This window comes from Macaca fascicularis, chromosome 16 (genome assembly GCF_037993035.2).
Source record: "Macaca fascicularis isolate 582-1 chromosome 16, T2T-MFA8v1.1".
NCBI classification, from domain to species: Eukaryota; Metazoa; Chordata; class Mammalia; order Primates; family Cercopithecidae; genus Macaca; species Macaca fascicularis.
Window position 1 is genome coordinate 18,975,790 of NC_088390.1, and position 21,411 is coordinate 18,997,200.

Sequence of the window (21,411 nt, forward strand, 5' to 3'; positions counted from 1 at the left end):
AACCGGCGGGCCGGAGCGTGAGTTTCTGCTTGACGGGGCGGGGCCCGCGCGTGCTGCCCGGCCGTCAGTGTAGGGGGCCGTGAGTGTGCACCGGGTGGAGGGGCCTGAGGGGGCTCAGAGTGCGCGCGTTCGGGTATTAATTTGTCAGGGCTTGTGTGGCGCCCGGGATTGGGGGTTATTTGGGGGCGCGAGCGTCGACTGTGGGACGCTGCGGAAGGGTGGGCCGTCTGCGTGGGGTCCTGGAGCGCAGGAGGCCGGGGGCGGGGGGAAGTGCGTGGACCACAAGGGCGGGGCCCTGGCGGGGTCGCAGGGGCGTGGCCTGCGGGCGTGGGGCGGGGCCTAGGCGGGCTCGGGGGCGGGGTCTGCGGGCGCGCGCACGCGTCCGGCGCGCCCCCTCCCGGCCGCCATGTTGGCTGGTGTGTGGGTGTCAAACGGAGCCAGACGCGGCGGTGGCGGCGGCTCCGCGGGCTCCGGTCGCTCCCGCCTCCCCAGCGCTGCCGGCGGCCGCAGCGGCGCACCCACGCCGGCCCGGAGGAGCAGAGGTGAGCCAGAGCCCGTGGGGCTCCGGGGCCAGAGCGAGTCACCAGGGCGAGGACCCTCCCCCTCTCCAGGGCGCGGACGCCCCCAGAGCACAGGCTCTCTTACCTCACCAGCCCCGCCAGGGCATGCACCCCTGCCACCCCACTGGTCCCTACGCTAGGCTCTGGGGGATTCCCTTCTTTCCAACCAGGCCCCGCCCCACGGACTGGAGCATGACCCCCTCCCCATCTGGATCCAGCTTTCCGCTGCAAGGATCTCCCCCCCTTACCCGTCCCTATCACTGAGCACCTCCTTTTATGTCCCCAGAGTCCAGGGCGCCCCTTACTCCCTCCTCAGATCCTGGAGCCCCCTTCATATTGGAACAACCCCGCCCCCCTCCCCAGAGCACGTTCCTCCTCTCCCCGGGCCCGGCGCCCCTTCCTCCTGATCCCAGCCTGGTCTCCCGCCCGCCCCCGTGCAGAGCCCGGCCCGGGCGCCCTCCGGGAATCCGGGGAGGGGTCATTTTCTCTGTCCGGGATCCCGCCCGTCTCACCTTTCCTGGGGGCTGTAGCGGGGCCCCCTTCCGTCCTCGGGGACCAAGCTCCCCACTCCCCAGCCCCCACCCCCACGGAACAGCGGGGACGGGGGCGGAAGAGCCAGGCTCCAGCTGCCTTTTGTTCCGCGTGGGATGGCAGAGACCCACCCGGCCCGGCCGTCCTGCTCGGCTGATCCGGGTGGGTGAATGGGTGCGTGGGGGCTGGCTGGCCTCTTCCAGGAGACTCTTCCTCTCTCTCCCTATGGGGCGGCTCCCCCAGAGTCGAGCGCGTTGGGAGGCTGGCCTTTGCTAAAGGAGTCGTTGCCAACAGGTTTTTGTTTGCGACCTGAAGTTTGCCCAGTGGCTTTGCCTGGGGCAGCTTGAGCTCGCTGTGAACCCCCCGGCAGGAGCTTGTGGAAGGCCATTTCTCCGCCCAAGGACTCCGTCTGGGCAACTCCTTCACAGTTGTGCTGCCCTGGGGACGTATCTAAAATGTGCGCTTTAAGAGCGGAGAGGGCTTAACCATTATTAGGGTTTAGATGAGGGAAACTGAGGCCCAGAACTGCAGTTATTTGCCCAAGGTCACTCAGTGATACTGTGTCAGTGCAGAACTGGAAGCTAGGGCTCCAGGGCTCTGTTTACCACATTTAATAACTTTTTTTTTTTTAGGGAGATGTTCAGGACCCTACCTTCCCCTTTATTTTTAACATTTACACAAGAAAGTGGGCAGGAAAATATGAGAAGTAATGAGTTCTTCCTTTTCACCTCCAGAAAATACCCTGTGAAAGAACGGATTGGAACAGGGTGTTAAAATGATGGGAAAAGGTGAATTTTAAGAATCCCAGCTTCCTCTCATTATGTAATATAATGAAGATTTGGCAGAAAACGTGCTTCTTGTAGTTCTAGATACAGATTGCTAGGTGCTGACAAAATCTGCTGAATCTGGCACAGCAGTAATTGAGTTAGCACTGATAATTAAGTTTTCATCTGTATTTAAATGAATATCAAAAGGGACTACAATTTGCTTCTGAATGGTACTTGTTCGGTGCTTGTTTTCGGGGCAAGTGATTGTGTTGGGGAAGCGCACCTAGACTTTTAAATCTTTTATTTATTTTTTTGAGGCAGAGTCACACTCTGTCACCCAGACTAGAGTGCAGTGGCACGATCTCGGCTCACCGCAACCTCCGCTTCCTAGGTTCAAGTGATTCTCCTGCCTCAGCCTCCGGCGTACCTGGGATTACAGGCGCACGCCAGCCACCACGCCCAGCTAATTTTTGTATTTTTAGTAGAGACGGGGTTTCACCATGTTGGCCAGGCTGGTCTTGAACTCCTGACCTCAGGTTATCCGCCCACCTTGGCCTCCCAAAGTGCTGGGATTACAGGCGTGGGCTAGCTCATCCGGCCTAAATGTTTTATTTATCTCTATTTTTGCTTTTACATTTTAAAAGCTTGTTTCCCTAGTTTTAAAATTGGGCTAGTCATCTTTACCAGTCTCACTGGGCTATTCTTTTGTAAGCATGGAATTGAGATACTGATTATTAAAGATTTTGGTAAAGTGTAAGTTACTCTAAGGCATGATTCAGGACTGCGTCCCACAAGTCCCTGGACCAGGAGCCAGTTGGGATTGTCTTGTGGGATGTACTAAGTTCCCGTGGTTTACAGAGGCTTTTTGCCTCTCTGAAGCCTGAGCTGGCCAGATCGAGAGCTCTGTGGAAAACTCGTCCAGCAGTGTGTGTTGGGCCAAGCACTCGAGGTGTGAAGAAATGTAAAACTTTCAAGTGATAATATCTAGCTTCGTGTATGTAGCCTTGAATAATGACCCAACCTTTGTAGAAATTCTCTGTATCACTAACCCTCTTCCATAATGAGCGGAATATTTCCCAAGAATTGGGATTCTGATAAGAGTCCTGCAAAAGTTGAAAAGTTTTGGGACTTTTTTTTTTTTTAACTTTAATTAGGAGGAGCGGCAACTTTCAGTTGTGAACTGAAGTACTAAGAGATTTTTATGCATGGAATTGTCCTTGTCATACTTTTGGAAAGTGCATTAAAATTTTCTTTTTTTTTTTTTTTTTTTTTTTTTTTTGAGACGGAGTCTCGCTGTGTCGCCCAGGCTGGAGTGCAGTGGCCGGATCTCAGCTCACTGCAAGCTCTGCCTCCCGGGTTTTTACGCCATTCTCCTGCCTCAGCCTCCTGAGTAGCCGGGACTACAGGCGCCCGCCACCTCGCCCGGCTAGTTTTTTGTATTTTTTAGTAGAGACGGGGTTTCACCGTGTTAGCCAGGATGGTCTCGAACTCCTGACCTCGTGATCCGCCCGTCTCGGCCTCCCAAAGTGCTGGGATTACAGGCGTGCATTAAAATTTTCTAAGTTTTCTGGCAGTTCTCACTGTTCCCCATAACCTTTCTGTCTGGCTTATAGGGTGTGAAGGACCACAATTTTTGTCATTTTATGGCATGTATACCTGGTGACCCTGAGACTTGGAGAAGTCAGAGGGCTGGATTTGGGGAATTTTTTTTTTTTTTGAGATAGAGTCTCACCCTGTCACCCAGTGACAGTGGCGCAATCTCGGCTCACTGCAAACCTCTGCCTCCCGGGTTCAAGCGGTTCTCCTGCCTCAGCCTCCCGAGTAGCTGGGCCTACAGGTGTGTGCCACCATGCCCGGCTAATTTTTGTATTTTTAGTATAGATGGGGTTTTGCCATGCTGGTCAGGCTGATCTTGAACTCCTGACTTCAAGTGATCCACCTTTCTTGGCCTCCCAAAATGCTGGGATTACAGGCATCAGCCACCATGGCTGGCCTTGGATTAGGGGAAGTTGAGGCTGGAAAAGATGTGAGGAATTATGTAGTTTGTATCCCTTTTTGTCTGCTGAGCTTTTGACTCACATATTCGGTGTAAACAGACATCTTCTGTGAATACTTTGCCGGCCAGCTCCCCGATGTTTGGCCCGTTTTTCTCCCATGCTACCTTCACCACCCCACACAGTCTGTTGATGCACTTAACACGACATTGTCCATGTATCTGGGGCTCTTGTGACACTGTGACATCTTGGAGGCCGGTGGTCACCTTGTCTTTACTTCTCCAGTACCAGGCTCAGTCTCTGATAGATAGTAGGTGCTCAGTAAAGGTCTGTCATCAGTATTCCTCGAGGTAGGGGAGCACATTTTTATGCCTCGGTTACTGCAGGCTCTACTGTTCTGTCGCGCCGTTGTTGAAATCACTACTGTTGGTCCAGCAATTGTGTGTCAGTTGCATAGGTTTATCCACCTCATCTGCAGGTGAGGAAACTGAGGCCTAGGGAGTTTAAGGTACATGCTTGAGGTTGCACAGCCAGTAAATGATTTGAACAGATCTGTTGTACACCAAAATATTATTATAACTGTTACCGACTTCGAGGACCGGGTCTCACGGGGATGAAGAGACACACTGCAAGTTAACAGTGGACTGAGGGAGGTGGGGTGATATGATTAAGGTGGTTGAGGATGGGAAGAGCACATTTGTTTTTTGTCAGATGCACTGTGAAAAGAATGTTTATGTCCATCTATTGAGTTTTTGAAAATTGACAAACTTGCCGGGCATGGTGGCTCACACCTGTAATTCCAGCACTTTAGGAGGCTGAGGCAGGCGGATCACCCTGAGGTCAAGGGATCCAGACCATTCTGGCCAACATGGTGAAACCCCATCTCTACTAAAAATACAAAAATTAGCTGGCCGTGGTGGCACATGCCTGTAGTCCCAGCTACTCAGGAGGCTCAGGCAGGATAATCGCTTGAACCTGGGAGGCGGAGGTTGCAGTGAGCCGAGATCGCGCCACTGCACTCCAGCTTGGTGACAGAGCAAGACTCTGTCTCAAAAAAAATTGACAGAGTTCTCCCAGAAGCCACCGCTCTTCCTCTTTCCCTAAGCGGCCTGAGGTAATCTGTGAAAATGGTTCGCTATTCACTTGACCCGGAGAACCCCACGAAATCATGCAAATCAAGAGGTTCCAATCTTCGTGTTCACTTTAAGAACACTCGTGAAACTGCCCAGGCCATCAAGGGTATGCATATTCGAAAAGCCACGAAGTATCTGAAAGATGTCACTTTACAGAAACAGTGCGTACCATTCCGACGTTACAATGGTGGAGTTGGCAGGTGTGCCCAGGCCAAGCAGTGGGGCTGGACACAGGGTCGGTGGCCCAAGAAGAGTGCTGAATTTTTGCTGCACGTGCTTAAAAATGCAGAGAGTAATGCTGAACTTAAGGGTTTAGATGTAGATTCTCTGGTCATCGAGCATATCCAAGTGAACAAAGCACCTAAGATGCGCCGACGAACCTACAGAGCTCATGGTCGCATTAACCCATACATGAGCTCTCCCTGCCACATTGAGATGATCCTTACTGAAAAGGAACAGATTGTTCCTAAACCAGAAGAGGAAGTTGCCCAGAAGAAAAAGATATCCCAGAAGAAACTGAAGAAACAAAAACTTATGGCACGGGAGTAAATTCAGCGTTAAAATAAATGTAATTAAAAGGAAAAAAAAAAATTGACAAACTTTCTGATAAGTTCATCAATGGAACTTTATGGCTTAATTAGTTCATTCAAGTTAACTAAAAATAGAAACTTAGAAAAACAAATACAGTGAAATAAGCATATGTTGAAAGCCGTTTCAGCAGCTTTTTTTTTAAACCACCATAATTTCACATCAACACTTAACATAGGGATTACCACCCATTTGTGAGTAGAAAAACTGAGGCCCAGAGAGGTTAAGTAAGCTGTGAGGAACTGGCACAGCCAGGATTCAGAGTGAATCTGTGTAATTCCCAGGCTTGGTTCCCTTCTGCTCCACTGGCCCCTATAGAAGGCCCCACAAAATAATAGGTATTCATTTAAATTACAGCATAAATTTGTTGTGTGAAACTCACCACCAAGTTTATTTAGAAGGTTGGGAATTGTGAATAACGAGATTTCTGGGTCTTTCCTAACCTTAGAACCTTTGAAAACACTGTGGTTTGAATGTCAGTAATTAATGGATCATTTTATTTTAGCTGAGAGACGCTAGATTCGGTGTTTGATTAAAAAAGAAAAAAAGCCTAGGCCAGCCACGGTGGCTCATGCCTGTAATCCCAGCATTTTGGGAGGCTGAGGTGGGCGGATCACTTGAGGCCTAGAGTATTTGAGACCAGCCTAGCCAGTGTGGCAAAGCCCTGTGTCAACCAAAAAAATACAAAAATTAGTCGGGCATAGTGGCATGCACCTGTCATCCCAGCTACTCAGGAGGCTGAGGCAGGAAAATCACTTCAACTGGGAAGGGGAGGTTGCAGTGAAACTCCAGCCTGGGTAACAGAGCAAGACTGTGTGTCAAAAAACAAAAACAAAAAACCTGCCTTCTTTTGAACCAGATCTGCAACATTGTTAAAATGCTCCCTATCCATGCATTGGATTCTTTCTGTGACTCATTCCCCTATTACCTAGGTGCTGGAGCCTGCTTTGTTCCTGGGCACAGAAAGTCCTTTTCCTGATTCAGTTTCCTCTTGGTCCTGGTCTAGTCAGTGTGTGCTTCACTTTCAGGCCCTCTAGAGACAGAACAGGTATCTTAATTCTCTTTCTGTTCAAAGCAATATAAGGAATTGGACGTGGAGAGGGCTGTAAATAGAGGAACTCCCCATCTTCTCTTCATGGTAACCCTGCTGATACATAGAACAAGGAAAAGTAGGCTCATCCTGGGGGATGGCTGATCGTTTAGGGCTAATGGATGATATGGATTTAAAAGCATTTATAATTAATCACTTCTGAGTGCAGGCTTCTTCCTCTGGGTCCCGACCCTCTTAGGTAGTTGCACGTTGCAGCAGCTCAATAGCTGAGAACACCAAGTGGTACAGTTAATTTGGCTTCAAAGGCCATGTGGCAGATAGCTTTGGAATGAGGTGTAGGTACTTACCGGCCTCCTGGCTGGGTGGCTTTGGGCACTTTAATCACTGAGCTTTGGTTTCCTCATCTCCAAAGGGGGGCTCATAATCACTACTTCATGGAATAGACTAGCCTTTTTTCTCAAACTCCAGTGTGCAGCAGAAGCACCCAGAGGGCTTGCTGAACATGTGGCCGGGGCTCCACCCCATTGTTTCTCATTAGGGAGGGGAGGCCTGAGAATGTGTCTTTTTTTTTTTATTAAGATAGAGTCTTGTTCTGTTGACCAGGCTGGAGTGCAGTGGCGCGATCTTGGTTCACTGCAACCTCCACTTCCCAGGTTAAAGCGATTTTTCTGCCTCAGCTTCCTAAGTAGCTGGGATTACAGGCGCATGCCACCATGCCCAGCTAATTTTTTTTTTTTTTGAGACGGAGTCTCGCTGTCTCCCAGGCTGGAGTGCAGTGGCGCAATCTCAGCTCATTCCAAGCTCCGCCTTCCGGGTTCACGCCATTCTCCTGTCTCAGCCTCCCGAGTAGCTGGGACTACAGGCTGCCGCCACCACGCCCGGCTAATTTTTTGTATTTTTAGTAGAGATGGGGTTTTACCATGTTGGCCAGACTGGTCTCAAACTCCTGACCTCAAGTGATCTGCCTGTCTTGGCCTCCCAAAGTGCTGGTATTACAGGTGTGAGCCACCGTGCCTGGCAGAGAATGTGTATTTTTTTTTTTTTTTTTTTGAGACGGAGTGTCGCTCTGTCGCCCAGGCTGGAGTGCAGTGGCCAGATCTCAGCTCACTGCAAGCGCCGCCTCCCGGGTTTACGCCATTCTCCTGCCTCAGCCTCCCGAGTAGCTGGGACTACAGGCGCCCGCCACCTCGCCCGGCTAGTTTTTTTACTTTTTAGTAGAGACAGGGTTTCACCATGTGAGCCAGGATGGTCTCGATCTCCTGACCTCGTGATCCGCCCGTCTCGGCCTCCCAAAGTGCTGGGATTACAGGCTTGAGCCACCGCGCCCGGCCTGAGAATGTGTATTTTTAGCCAGCTTCCAAGTGCTACTGATGCTGCCGGTCTAGGGACCAAATTTGGGAACCTTGGCCCACAGGACTGAATGAGAAGGTGTGTAAGATGTCTAGCACCTGCTGGCTGTGCAGTAGGAACTAAAAAATGACACTGAAATGTTTCTAAAATATTGCTCTGAAGATGATGGATGGCATGACATTTGGAAAGGAAATGTGGGTTCTCAGAGAGTGTTTTCACTTCATTCTCTTATGATTGTAAGTTGGACTGTGGTCACAGGGATTATCACTCTTGGGTTAATTGAGGTGCTTTCCTTAATGAAGGGGACAGAAGATGTCATTGTCCTTTAAAAAAGGCTGTAAATCTTGGATTCTGTTGAAAAAGCAGGTTCATCATTCTCACACATCACGCAAGAAGTTTGTTGTCTAGGCCTTTTAGAATTGTAACTTGGGGGCTGGGTGTGGTGGCTCATGCTTGTAATCCCAGCACTTTGGGAGGCTGAGGCTGGTGGATCACTTGAGACCAGGAGTTGGAGACCAGTATGGCCAACATGGCGAAACCCCATCTCTACTAAAAATACAAAAATGAACCAGGTGTGGTGGTGTGGGCCTGTAGTCCCAACTACTTGGGAGGCTGAGGCACGAGAATTGATTGAACCCGGGAGGCGGAGGTTGCAGTGAGCTGAGATTATGCCACTAGACTCCAGCCTGTGTGAGGGAGTGTGACTTTTCTCAAAAAAAAAAAAAAAAAATTGTAACTTGGAAAGGTTGAGGGAGTAATGTTGTTGGGTCCTCAATTCCCACAGGGCCATTTGGGATGGACCACTGTGTTAATGGAAGTTGCTTCTCCTCCCTACAGCAATTCATATTTAATATTCTTTCATGTTTACAGTTTGAATTTTTTTCTTCATTGGTAATTAAACAACTTGTCCATCGAGACCGAATGTGCAGGGACGTGTGTGTGAACTCTGATGGTTTTTGAATATTTCCTGTGTGCCAGGCCTTATGTTACTAATTTTATGTGCTGTGTTTAATTTTCATGGTCCTGCAAGCCCTATCACCATTTCTCATTTTGCATTTTAAAAAGCTAAGAGGGGTTCAGTAACCTGCCCCAGGCCATACAGCTAGTAAGTGCCCCAGCTGGTATTTGCTGCCACCTGTGTCAAACTCAGAACTGCTTTATTTCCACGACCTGATTTGCAGCTGTGCCAGGTGCGCCCATTACCTCACTGTACCCTCACAACAGCCCCAAGAGGTAGGCTAAGCAAGCTGAGGCTCGGAAGAGTCAAGGTTGGTCATGGGCACCTGGCCAGTGGCTGGCTGGACCTGAATTCAGTCCCACGCCTGTCTGATTTTAGAGCTTTATGAAGTTGTTTCTTTGACAACAGCTTACCTCTCTGTCATGTGACCCTAAGCTGCCTGGATGTGTACAACAGGGACCTAGGGCTACCCTAGCTGGCTTGACCCCAAGGAAGTCTGTGTGGGCTGGTAAGGGTTTTTGTGTTTGCAGAGCTGTGTTAAAATAATTGGCCAAATTGCTCTTTGAGCAAAGGGGACATTTTACTTTGTGATCCTGCAGCTCTGCACACTGGTGTGGGTGCTAAGGACTGAGAACCCTTTACTAATGCTATTTTGTTAAAAGGGGGTCAAATTCATATGGAATTTGATAGTCTTTTTTTTTGAGTTGGAATCTCTGTCGCCAGGCTGGAGTGCAGTGGCGGCATCTCAGCTCACTGCAACCTCCGCCTCCCAGGTTTAAGCAATCCTCCTGCCTCAGCCTCCTGAGTAGCTGGGACTACAGGCATGTGCCACCACACCCAGCAAATTTTTGTAGTTTTAGTAGAGACGGGGTTTCACCATGTTGGCCAGGATGGTCTTGATCTCTCCTTTTTTTTTTTTTTTTTTTTTTTAAGATGGAGTTTCGCTCTTGTCGCCCAAGCTTGAGTGTAGTGGCGCTATCTCGGCTCACTACAACCTCCATCTGCTGGGCACAAGCGATTCTCCTGTCTCAGCCTCCTGAGTAGCTGGAACTACAGGCACGTGCCACCACGCCTGGCTAATGATTTTGTATTTTTAGTAGAGATGGGGTTTTACCATGTTGGCCAGGCTGGTCTCGAACCCCTGACCTCAGGTGATCCGCCAGCCTCGGCCTCCCAACGTGCTGGGATTACAGGCATGAGCTACCACACCCAGCTGGAATTTGGTAGTCTTAAAAAATTACACCGGGCGCGGTGGCTCAAGCCTGTAATCCCAGCACTTTGGGAGGCCGAGACAGGCCGATCACGAGGTCAGGAGATGGAGACCATCCTGGCTAACACGGTGAAACCCCGTCTCTACTAAAAAATACAAAAAACTAGCTGGGCGAGGTGGTGGGCGTCTGTAGTCCCAGCTACTCGGGAGGCTGAGGCAGGAGAATGGCGTGAACCCGGGAGGCGGAGCTTGCAGTAAGCTGAGATCCAGCCACTGTACTCCAGCCTGGGCGACAGAGCGAGACCCCGTCTCACAAAAAAAAAAAAAAAAAAATACCTGTGGCTGGGCATGGTGGCTCATGCCTGTAATCCCAGCACTTTGGGAAGCTGAGGCAGGTAAATTAAGAGGTCAAGAGATCAAGACTATTCTGGCCAATGTGATGAAACCCTGTCTCTACTAAAAATACAAAAATTAGCCGGGTGTGGTGGCACACGCCTATAGTCCCAGCTACTCGGAAGGCTGAGGAAGGAGGATCGCTTGAACCGGGAGGCGGAGGTTGCAGTAAGCTGAGATTGTGCCACTGTACTCCAGCCTGGCGACAGAGCGAGACTGTCTCAAAAAAAAAAAAAAAAAAAAAAAAAATTCCATGTGAAGTATCTCCTTCCCCAGCAGGCAATTAACACCTGGGTTCTAGCCAATGGGTAATTTTCTCTCTGGTCTTAAAATGTCCTGGGGAGGCTGGGGTGTGAGCACTTTCCCAAGGTTAGAGCACTGCTCGCAGCTCCCCAGCCAAGGAATGGTAAACAGCTATGTGTTGGTGCCTGCCCTGCACTTGTGGGAGGCCCTGGAGGCTTGGACTTGAGTGTGTTTTGTGAACTCTTTAAGACTCTGAGGTGAATAAATCAATGTAAGCAATAAGTTGTATTAAAAGACCCCTTCCCCCACCTCCAAAAAAAAAAAAAAGTCCTAGCAGTAAAGGGACACATTCAGTTTTTTTTTTTTTTTCCTGAAAGCAAGTCCTCCTTGTGTGCTTTTTTTTTTTTTTTTTTTGAGACAGAGTCTCGCTCTGTCATCCAGGCTGTAGTGCAGTGACGCCATCTCGGCTCACTGCAAGCTCTGCCCCCGGGTTCACACCATTCTCCTGCCTCAGCCTCCTGAGTAGCTGGGACTACAGGTGCCCGCCACCACGCCTGGCTAATTTCTTTTTGTATTTATGGTAGAGGCGGGGTTTCACCGTGTTAGCCAGGATGGTCTCGATCTCCTGACCTCGTGATCTGCCCGCCTCAGCTTTCCAAAGTGCTGGGATTACAGGCATGAGCCACCGGGCCCCTGTGTGCCTTTTTGATACTCAGAGCTGTCCTGGGATATAATGACTATACTATGGATGACAAAATTTGGGAAACATCTGATTGGGGAAAGAATTTGTATGTCACTTTATGAGAAGCAACTAGGAGATGTAGAAGTATGGGCATTTCAAGGACAGTTTAATGACTGAGGCCAGTGTCAACCGGAAAAATATGGAATACGTGATCTAGAGGCAAATAATGGTTATAAATGAAATGCCACCAAGAACTTAGTCTAATTGAGAAGACAAAGTTAATATCTGTGAGACAGAAGCTAGCAGTTTGTTGAGCCATGATTTTGATTCTTTGTCAGAGGGTCAAGAATGGAGAAAAAATTTAGAAGAGTCAGGGAAGGCATCAGGAGCAGGTAGGATTTGAGCTGGACCTTGAAGAACAACGAATGGTATCCCTAAATGGAAGGCAGATGGGAAAGTATTTTGGATCTCAGGAACGGCAGGAGTTAAAGCTTGAGATGGGATGGGGTAGGTGCCTTGAGTGTGTGCAGACTCCTGCAGCTGGCGCTGGGTGGATGCCTGCTGGGAGCAGTGAGCTCCCAGGTGGCCAGATGGCCACTGGCTCTGATGAGGCAGCAGCCTTGGGGTTTGGTTTTCTGGGTAGTAGAGAGCAGGGTAGGTCTTGAGGAGTAGGTGCCACCTCAAGTGTTTGAGAAGGGGGCTCTGTAGAGTAATCTCTGTGGGTAGGGGCCTGGCTCAGACTGGCTTCCTAAGACGGGCTAGATAGCAGTTCTAGAGATGGAGAGTGAAGAGAGGCCAGAGTTGAGTTGTGTTTAGGGAGTAAAGGGGGCCTCGGTGCTGGCTCGGAAGTTTGGATTTGACACCCCGGGAGCCTGCAAATCATGTGGCCTGGAAAGCTAGAAAAATGCCCATGATGGGGCCCCACCCCAGACCAATCAAAGGGGAACCAGTAATTTTTCGAAGGGCCCCCAGATAATTCTCATAGTCTGTGTGGGTGGAGAAGCTGAGCTGTGTGCTCGGAGGAGCTGCTGGGAGTGTCAGGGATTGGAAGGGGAAAACTGGAGCCAGAAGAAGCCTTTGAAGTAATGTGGTGTGGGGACTGGATTCCTGAGCAATTGTAGAATGACTGTGGATGGACTGGTGGAATCAGGGCTGGAGAGGAACTGGCAGAAATGATCACCCTGGCTGAAATACGCCTCTAAGCTACCTTGGAAAAGGACAGCTTAGCAGAAAGTTTAAACAGGGGACGGGCAGAAGAGACTGTGATCCACCTATTTGGCGAGCCTCCTTTCAACCTGCATTTTAGCCACAGAGCAGGCACAGCAGGTTCTTATCTGTTCTCTCAAGCTTGCTAGCCAAGTTCCTCCCCACACCCTAAATTGTAATGACTGCAGCAGATGGTACATGTAAAATTTTAAATGGCATTTCTTTAATTTTATTAAAGATAGTTGTAATGTAGAGTTACTAATTTAGATAGATTCACTTTATTCAAAGTCTAGAAGTGAGATTTACATGGTACAGTTAATGCATGTCACAGTGTCATTGTAATATATGGTATTTCAGTCAAAAAATGAGTTTATAGTTCACTTCATTTATTCTTTTTTTTTTTTTTGACATGGAGCCTCGCTCTGCCGCCCAGGCTGGAGTGCAGTGGCCGGATCTCAGCTCACTGCAAGCTCCGCCTCCCGGGTTCACGCCATTCTCCTGCCTCAGCCTCCCGAGTAGCTGGGACTACAGGCGCCCGCCACCTCGCCCGGCTAGTTTTTTTGTATTTTTTAGTAGAGGCGGGGTTTCACCGTGTTAGCCAGGATGGTCTCGATCTCCTGACCTTGTGATCCGCCCGTCTCGGCCTCCCAAAGTGCTGGGATTACAGGCTTGAGCCACCGCGCCCGGCCCACTTCATTTATTCTTAATGCTTATTGAGCACATATGTATTATGTGCTGTTGGCTGGGAACACATGAGTGAATAAAATTTAAGTTCCTCTTATATTTCAAAATAGTTTTTGGTCTGCAGATGGTGGCTTTTGCCTCAGTAACAAGTAATATTAGTTTTGGGAGATAGCTGGGGGAGGGAAGTTTAGAAAGTGGTGTCAAACATTAGAATGGAACCTGGGAACCAGAGAAGGCTTAGAGGAAATAGTATGTAAGTCGAGTCTTGAAGGAAAAGTGGGAGTTCTCAGGGACAGAGATGAGAGGATCCCTGGCTGAGGGAGCTGCATTATGCAGAGGCCTGAGCTGAGCAAGGAGGGTGTGGAGGAGGAAAAGCTGGACATGTGGCAGAGGCCCAGCTGCCTGCTGACCAGACTCTCCAGGCAGGACAGACGAGAGCTTGGTGAGGTTTGACTCATGAGCTGTGGTTTTCACATAGCCTTTTGGCGGTGAGTGGGCAGGACTGTGGGACTTGCACCCCACCTCTAATCAGAGCACCTCTGTGCTGGTGAAAGTGGGGAGCTAAAAAGAGTCTGCTTGAGAAGTGTTCCTCTGCCGTTGAAGAACAACCAAAGTTATCTGGAGCTGCAGTGAGCAAACTGGTACCCCGAGGGTGGCTGGGAGGGAGAGGTTAGAGGTTTCTTCCAGAGGACCTGAAGAGCCCTCACTTTTTTCTGTTTGCAATGAGATGAATGGAGATGAAAAGTGTTCCTGTTCCCTCCTCTACTCCAGACCAGTTTCTGAAGGCCTCTGGGTAACATATATGTGATTCCTAACAGTCCCTTAGGAATAGAACTTTTAGTTAAGCAGCTCTGTTTTCCAGAAATCCCTGGATAATTTTATGACCATGTGGTAAAGGTAAGGGACCTTGCATTAACTTCAGATGAATGTCAGAGAGCTGCTGTGTGCTAGGCTCTGGGTACCCAGGAAATGGTCCTCGCCCTTGACTCTGCCCAATCTGGACTAGAAAAGTGGTCCTTGGGTGGATTGCGCTCACAGATCTGTTTTGTTTGTGCCTTTCTAAACATTAAAATTGGTTGCTCTGTCAGTTTCGTATGGCTGCTGTGACAAATTGCCACAAATGCGGTGACTTAAAACAATACAGTTGTATAGGCAGGAAGTCCAACACAGGTCTTAATGGGCTGAGGTCATGGTGTAGTTAGGACTGGTTCCTGCTGGAGGCTGTTGGGGGGAACCCGTTTCCCTGCCTTTCCAGCTTCTTGAGGCCTTTGTGTGTTCCTTGGCTCATGCTCCTTCCATCTTTAAAGCCAAATTCGGTTTTCCACTCTTTCCCACGTGGTTTCTCTCTGACCCTGACTCTTCTGCCTCCCACTTCTACTTTTAAGGATCCTTGTGATTACATTGGGCACACTGAATAATCCAGGATGCTGTGTTTTAAAATCAGCTGATTAGAAACTTAAATTCTTCTTCTTTTTTTTTTGTGATGGAGTCTTGCTCTGTCACCTAGTCTGGAGTGCGGTGGCGCCATCTTGGCACACTGCAACCTCCGCCTCCCAGGTTCAAGGGATTCTCCTGCCTCAGCCCCCCGAGTAGCTGGGATTACAGGTGTGCAGCACCATGCCCAGCTAATTTTTGTATTTTTTAGTAGAAAATGGGATTTCGCCATGATGGCCAGGCTGGTCTCCAACTCCTAACCTCGAATGATCCACCTGTCTCAGCCTCCCAAAGTGCTGGGATTACAGGCGTGAACCACCATGCCTTGCCTAGAAACTTAAATTCTAACTGCTACCTTAATTCTCCTTTGCCACAAAACCTAACATATTCACAGGTTCTGGGATTAAGATGTGGTTATCTTTGGGAGGCCACTATTTGCTGGTCATAGTTGCCAACATTAAAATCAGGAGATCTTACATAGCCTCCCAGTCTTGCAGCTTCATTGACAAATCAGAACACTTGGCAGCCTGGGGCCTGTACTGTTGCCTGGCAACAGTGGGTCAGAGCCAGTGTCGGCGCCATCTCTAGTTGGGGCTTGCGGGTGCCAGTTCTCCACAGACCTCCACCCTCCCCATGGTGCCTGCTCATTTCCCCTGGTTGTCTGGTCCCTGCTTTGGGGACACAGGGGCTTACACAGAGTCCAGTCAGGGCAGAATCCCCAATGCAGGGTGGCTGGGTTTGTCTGCCTCTCTGTTCATGCCCTGCTCCTTGCCCCTCTGCCCCTCCCCCCTCGCTGCCTCTATACCCTTTCCCTGAAGCCTCTTCTGGCTCTGTCTGGCACACACTGTCCCTCCTCCTCTCTGTGCCCTTCTCTCTCTGACCCAGGGCTCTACATTCCACAGCATCTCTGGTGCTATTTTAGGTGGGATTGTTTGTGCCATGATTCCTTGTCTCTTTTCCCCTCCTTTTCTGGCACCCAACACTAGTACATTCTGATGCCTTCCCTTTTATGTCTTGCATTGGTGTTGGTGAAAATCAAGTCTTTATAATGTACCTTTAGAGCAATACCCGTTAAAAACCAGGATCACACAACAAGCATGTAGTTGAACATCTGTGTGCCTTGCACTCTCCTAGACATTGGAAATGCCATGGGGACTCCTGTCCTGCCTCTAGTTCTAGAAGAGAGATAGGGGAAACAAATGGGTAGGCAATCACATGGCAGCGTCTTACTGCATCTGGAGAGGCAGGATCTTGCTTCCTTCAGGCCCCAAGCCTGGAGGTGAGCTCTCTTTGCATTGTGTGTTAGGTGGGGTTGTTTGTGGGGCTCTGTTAAAAGCATTTCAGTGGAAGATCCCTGAGTTTGCAGACATGACTTGGACCCCCAGCTTGTAGTTGAATTTTGTTTTTTTGAGAAGTGCAGTGGTATAATCTGAGCTCACTGCAACCTCCTCCGCCTCCTGGGTTCAAGCGATCATCTTGCCTCAGCCTCCTGAATAGCTAGGATTAGAGGTGTACGCCACCACTTCTGGCTAATTTTTGTATTTTTAGTAGAGATGGGGTTTTACCATATTGGCCAGGCTGGTTTCGAACTCCTGACCTCAGGTGATCTGCCTGCCTTGGCCTCCTAAAGTGCTGGGATTATAGGTGTGAGCCACTGCACCTGGCCAGATAGTTGAGTTTGGAGCAGGCAACTTGGAGGCTTGGATATCATACAGGTTGAGGATCCCTTGTCTGAACTGCTTGGAACTAGAAATGTTTTAGATACTAGATTTTTTTGGATTTTGGAATGTTTGCATATGTATAATGAGATATCTTGGGGATGGAACTCAAGTCTAAACGTGAAATTCGTTTATGTTTTGTGTATACCTTACACATATAGCTTGAAGATAATTTTATATAATATTTTAAGTAAGTTTGTGTACAAAACAAAGATTTGACTGCATTTTGATGGTGACCTGTTGCATGAAGTCAGGTGTGCAGTTTTCCACTTGAGGCATCATGTTGCTGCTTAAGAAGTTTCTGATTTTGGAACATTTTGGATTTTGGATTTTCACGTTAGGGATACCTAATGTGAGACAGACTAGGCCACACAGTTCTCTGCACTGCTGCTTGGTGGTCTGAACTGGGGCTCTGATTATTTTCTGAGGGGCATTTTATTTGCCTTCTTTGAAGGGGCTTGCATTGAGTGAGTCTGCACTGTTGGGCTCAGGGTGGAGCATACCTGGTTGAGCCACCAGAGTTTAACAGCTTAAGGGCAGCCTGTCCTTTTATCTGCAGAGTATATTAACATGATAAAGATCTTTGGAAACTTACTTAAAAGCAAAATGAAACATTTCATGATGGAGGATTTCAAACAGAAAAGTAGAATGGTTTAGTGAACTCCCATCACTTAGCTTCAACAGTTAATTCTAGGCTCCTGCACCTTAGATGATTTTAAAGCAAATCCCAGTCTTTACTTTATTGGCAAATGCTTCAATATATATCTCTAACAGATAATGGACTCTTTATAAACTTATTTTTAAGTGAAGACTGACCACCAGCTCTCCTAATTCTGATTTTCGTATTTCTGTGTTTGAAGCTGATTTTTTTTAGTTGTGGAATAATGATTATATTTACACAAAATCTTGATTGATTGACTGAGACAGGGTCTTGCTTTGGCGCCCAGGCTGGAGTACAGTTGCGTGATCTCAGTTCACTGCAACCTCCACCTCCTAGGCTCAAGCCATCCTCCCACCTCAGCCTCCTGAGCAGCTGGGGCTACAGGTGCGTGTCACCATCGCTGGCTAATTTTATGTATTTTTTGTAGAGATGGGGTTTCACCATGTTGCCTAGCTCCAGACTGGTCTTGAACTCCTGAGTGCAAGAGGCATGAGCCACCACACCCAGTCACCATGCTAAGGATTTAAAAGTGAACAGTTCTGTGGCATATGGTACATTTATAGTGTTGTGCCACTATCTAGTTTCAGAACTTTTTCATCATTCCAAAAGAAAATCCACACTCATTAGGTAGTTGCTCCTCAATTTCCCCAGCCCCTGGTATCCATTAACCTACTTTCTGTCTATATGGGGTTTGCCTATTCTGGACATTTCATATAAATGCAGTTATACAATATCTGGCTTTTTGTATTGGCTTCTTTCACCTAGCATGTTTTCCAAGTTCATCCATGTTGTAGCATGGATCCAAACTTCATTCCTTTTTATGACCAAATTGTATTCCATTGTATGGATATACCACAATTTATTTATTTAGTGGTGGACACTTGGGTTGTTTCCACGTCATTTGACTGTTGTAAATAGTTGCTTTTTTTTTTTTTTTTGAGACAGGATTTCACTCTGTCACCCAGGCTGGAGTGCAGTGGTGTGACCATGGCTCACTGTAGCCTTGACTTCCTGGGCTCAGGGGATCTTCCCACCTCAGCCTCCTGAGTAGCTGGGGCTACAGGCCTGGCTAATTGTATTTTTTGTAGAGGCAATGTTTTAGTGTTGCCCAGGCTAGTCTTGAACTTCTAGGTTCAGGTGATTGTCCTGCCTCAGCCTCCCACAGTGCTGAGATTATAGGTATGAGCCACTGTGCCTGGCCAATAGTTGCCATTTTAATTTAACTTGTCATTGCTTAATTTGAAATATGGTGATGTGCTGCCTGGATCAAAAAGAAAATGTCACATGTGAGAGGGCAAGATAGTGACTCTTTACTCTGTTTATTGCAGTAAACACATTTTAAAAGAACTTGTAACATGTAACAGTCATGGTGGCTCATACATGTAGTCTCAGCACTTTGGGAGGCCGAGGCAGGATCACTTGAGGTCAGGAGTTTGAGACCAGCCTGGAGAGAGAGAGAGAGAGAGAGAGAGAGAAAGAGAAAGAGAGAGAGAGAGAAGAGGGAGGGAGAAAGGAGAACTTATAACTGAAGTATAATAAATGTAACAGAGCTCACGCCTGTAATCCCAGCACTTTGGAAAGCCAAGGCCGGTGGATTACTTGAAGTCAGGAGTTCGAGACCAGCCTAGCCAACATGGTGAAACCCTGTCTCTACTAAAAATACAAAAATTAGCCAGGCGTGATGATGCACGCTTGTAATTCCAGTTACTTGGGAGGCTGAGGCAGGAGAATCGCTCGAACCCAGGAGGCGGAGGCTGCAGTGAGCTGAGATCGCACCACTGCACTCCAGCCTGGGAGACAGAGTGAGACTCTGTCTCAAAAAATAAAATAAACATAACAAAAGTGTACTATATATAATGTTAGTACATAAGGGGCTTAGAGACCTCTTCTGATTGTTTCTGGTAACCATTAGGCCTGCTTAACAGACTGGTAGTCTGATGGGCAAACCCGACCCTTCTTAGTCTTGAGAGGGCGCTGCTCCAGGTTTGAGGATAAGTAGTGGCCTTTCTGAGCACTGGAATGGAGGTGGGTGATCAATAGCCTCTGGGACTTTGCTCCACTCCTGAGTTACAGGGACAGACTTCTGTTTTCATGAGAGTCATTGACAGAGGAGCTTGTTTTCCTGTATACCAAGTCAGTGCCTTTGTGTATGTACCTTAGTGACATAGGCATAGAGTGCCTGTCTTACGTTTGCATTGTCCTCACGGCGTGGTTGTCAGTGTGGAAAGTGAAGTGGATTTGGTGGTGTGTTTCGTGTACAGGGCACTGGTTTTAGTTAAGAGTTTGTTTCCAGCTAGGAGTTAAGAGGGCAGCCCCTAATGAGTGGCCAAGTGCTGACTGGTGGGCACCCTTCTCAAGGGCTACTTCTGTGGAATCGTGCTTTGAGAGATACAGTAAAAAGTGGCCTGTGCCACGTCTTTGGTAGATATGGTCCCAGTGTTGGGGCGCATACTCCGCTGCATCATGCTGTATGTCTTCTTTTGGAGGGTGCAAGGCAAGGAGAATCTTCTCTAGTGAATCTGGTTTGTTTTTTATCTTGTGGACAGTATGAATGCTCTGGCCACTAGGAAGCTCAGTTCATAGCCATCATTTCCCAGCTGTAATGTGACCTGCACTTTGGGTTCTAACCTGGCCTTCTGGCTCAACTCCTCCACCCCCTATTTCCTTATTGCTTGAGTTTCTTCATTTACTTTTTTTTTTCTTATGTTCCCTGGATTTCTTTTTTTTTTTTTTTTTTTTTTGAGACGGAGTCTCGCTCTGTCGCCTGGGCTGGAGTGCAGTGGCTGGATCTCAGCTCACTGCAAGCTCCGCCTCCCAGGTTTACGCCATTCTCCTGCCTCAGCCTCCCGAGTAGCTGGGACTACAGGCGCCCGCCACCTCGCCCGGCTAGTTTTTTGTATTTTTTAGTAGAGACGGGGTTTCACGGTGTTAGCCAGGGTGGTCTCGATCTCCTGACCTCGTGATCCGCCCGTCTCGGCCTCCCAAAGTGCTGGGATTACAGGCTGGAGCCACCGCGCCCGGCCTGTTCCCTGATTTCTTTAACCCAGTGAGTCTCAACTTTGTACTTTAATCAGCATCCTCTAGGGAGAGTTGTTCTTGTTTTTTTTTAAAGTGCCTGTGCTTGGCCCCCACCCCTTCTGTTTGATTGATTGGATTGATATTTTTTGAGACAGTCTTGCTCTGTTGCCCAGCTGGAGTGTAGTGGCTCACTCATAGCTCACTGCTGCCTCCAGCTCCTGGACTCCAACAGTTCTCCCTCCTCAGCCTCCTGAGTAGTTGGGATTACAGGCATGTTCAACCACATGTGGCTAATTATTTATTTATTTGTAGAGACAGAGTCTCATTTTGTTGCCCAGGCTGATCTTGAACTCCTAGCTTTAAGCAATCCTTCTGTCTTGGCCTCCCAAAATGTTGGTATTACAGACATGAGCCACTAAACCCAATCCCGCCTGTTTTTTTTTTGTTTTTTTTTTTTAATTTTTTTTTTTTTTTGAGATGGAGTCTTGCTCTGTTGCCCAGGCTGGAGTGCAGTGGTGCGATCTCGGCTCACTACAAGCTTTGCCTCCTGGGTTCACGTCATTCTCCTGCCTCAGCCTCCCGAGTAGCTGGGACTACAGGCGCCCGCCACCATGCCCGGCTAATTTTTTGTATTTTTAGTCGAGACAGCGTTTCACCATGTTAGCCAGGATGATCTCAATCTCCTGACCTCGTGATTTGCCTACCTCTGCCTCCCAAAGTTCTGGGATTATAGGCGTGAGCCACCGTGCCTGGCCCCAATCCCTCCTGTTTTAATTGTTCTGGGATGGGGCCTGAGCAAAAATGTTTCCAGAGTTCTCCAAAAGCTGGGCGTGATGGCCTGCACCCATTATCCCAGCTACTCAGGAGGCTGAGAGGGGAGAATTGTTTGAGACTAGAAGTTTGAGGCCTGTCTGGGCAACATAGCAGGACCCTGTCTCAAAAAAGAAAGAAGTTCCTTAAAGATTTGAATGTGTGGCCAGGTTTGCGAAATGCTGCTTTAGGCCATTTCATGTCTTTTTAGCTTCAAGGCAGGGATAAGTAATCAAAAAGGATGGAGTCTGGGAGGATAGCGGGACCAAAGCCTAGTGGTATGAGCTCAGAGAATACTTGTAAAGGGGATTATATAGTGTCCAGTGGTTTTTGGCTGGTGGCACCCAGTGGGAAAGCTCTGAGGGGCTCCTCTCCTTGTCTAGAAAGAACCACAGGAAAGAGGCTCAGCTCCCTGGACCA

The 21,411-nt window shown here is 48.5% G+C and overlaps 1 protein-coding gene and 1 non-coding gene across 22 annotated transcripts in view; both read left to right on the plus strand.

Annotated features, from left to right (window-relative positions):
• The first annotated feature begins 406 nt into the window (after window positions 1–406).
• The window catches only part of EPN2 (epsin 2), a 103,387-nt gene continuing 82,382 nt past the window's right edge, over window positions 407–21,411 (plus strand). For all 21 annotated transcript variants that reach the window (XM_065532860.1, XM_074018750.1, XM_005583092.4 and 18 more), the window contains exon 1: window positions 407–542. Coding sequence is in view for 7 of the 21 variants with exons in the window: in XM_065532861.1 (XP_065388933.1) it covers window positions 407–542 (136 nt within the window). In the remaining 14 variants the exon portion in view is untranslated. The remainder of the gene's footprint in view (window positions 543–21,411) is intronic.
• Window positions 4,945–5,576, plus strand: LOC102128739 (large ribosomal subunit protein uL22). The gene has a single exon (XR_010582330.1). It is a non-coding gene; the product is annotated as a large ribosomal subunit protein uL22 (transcript).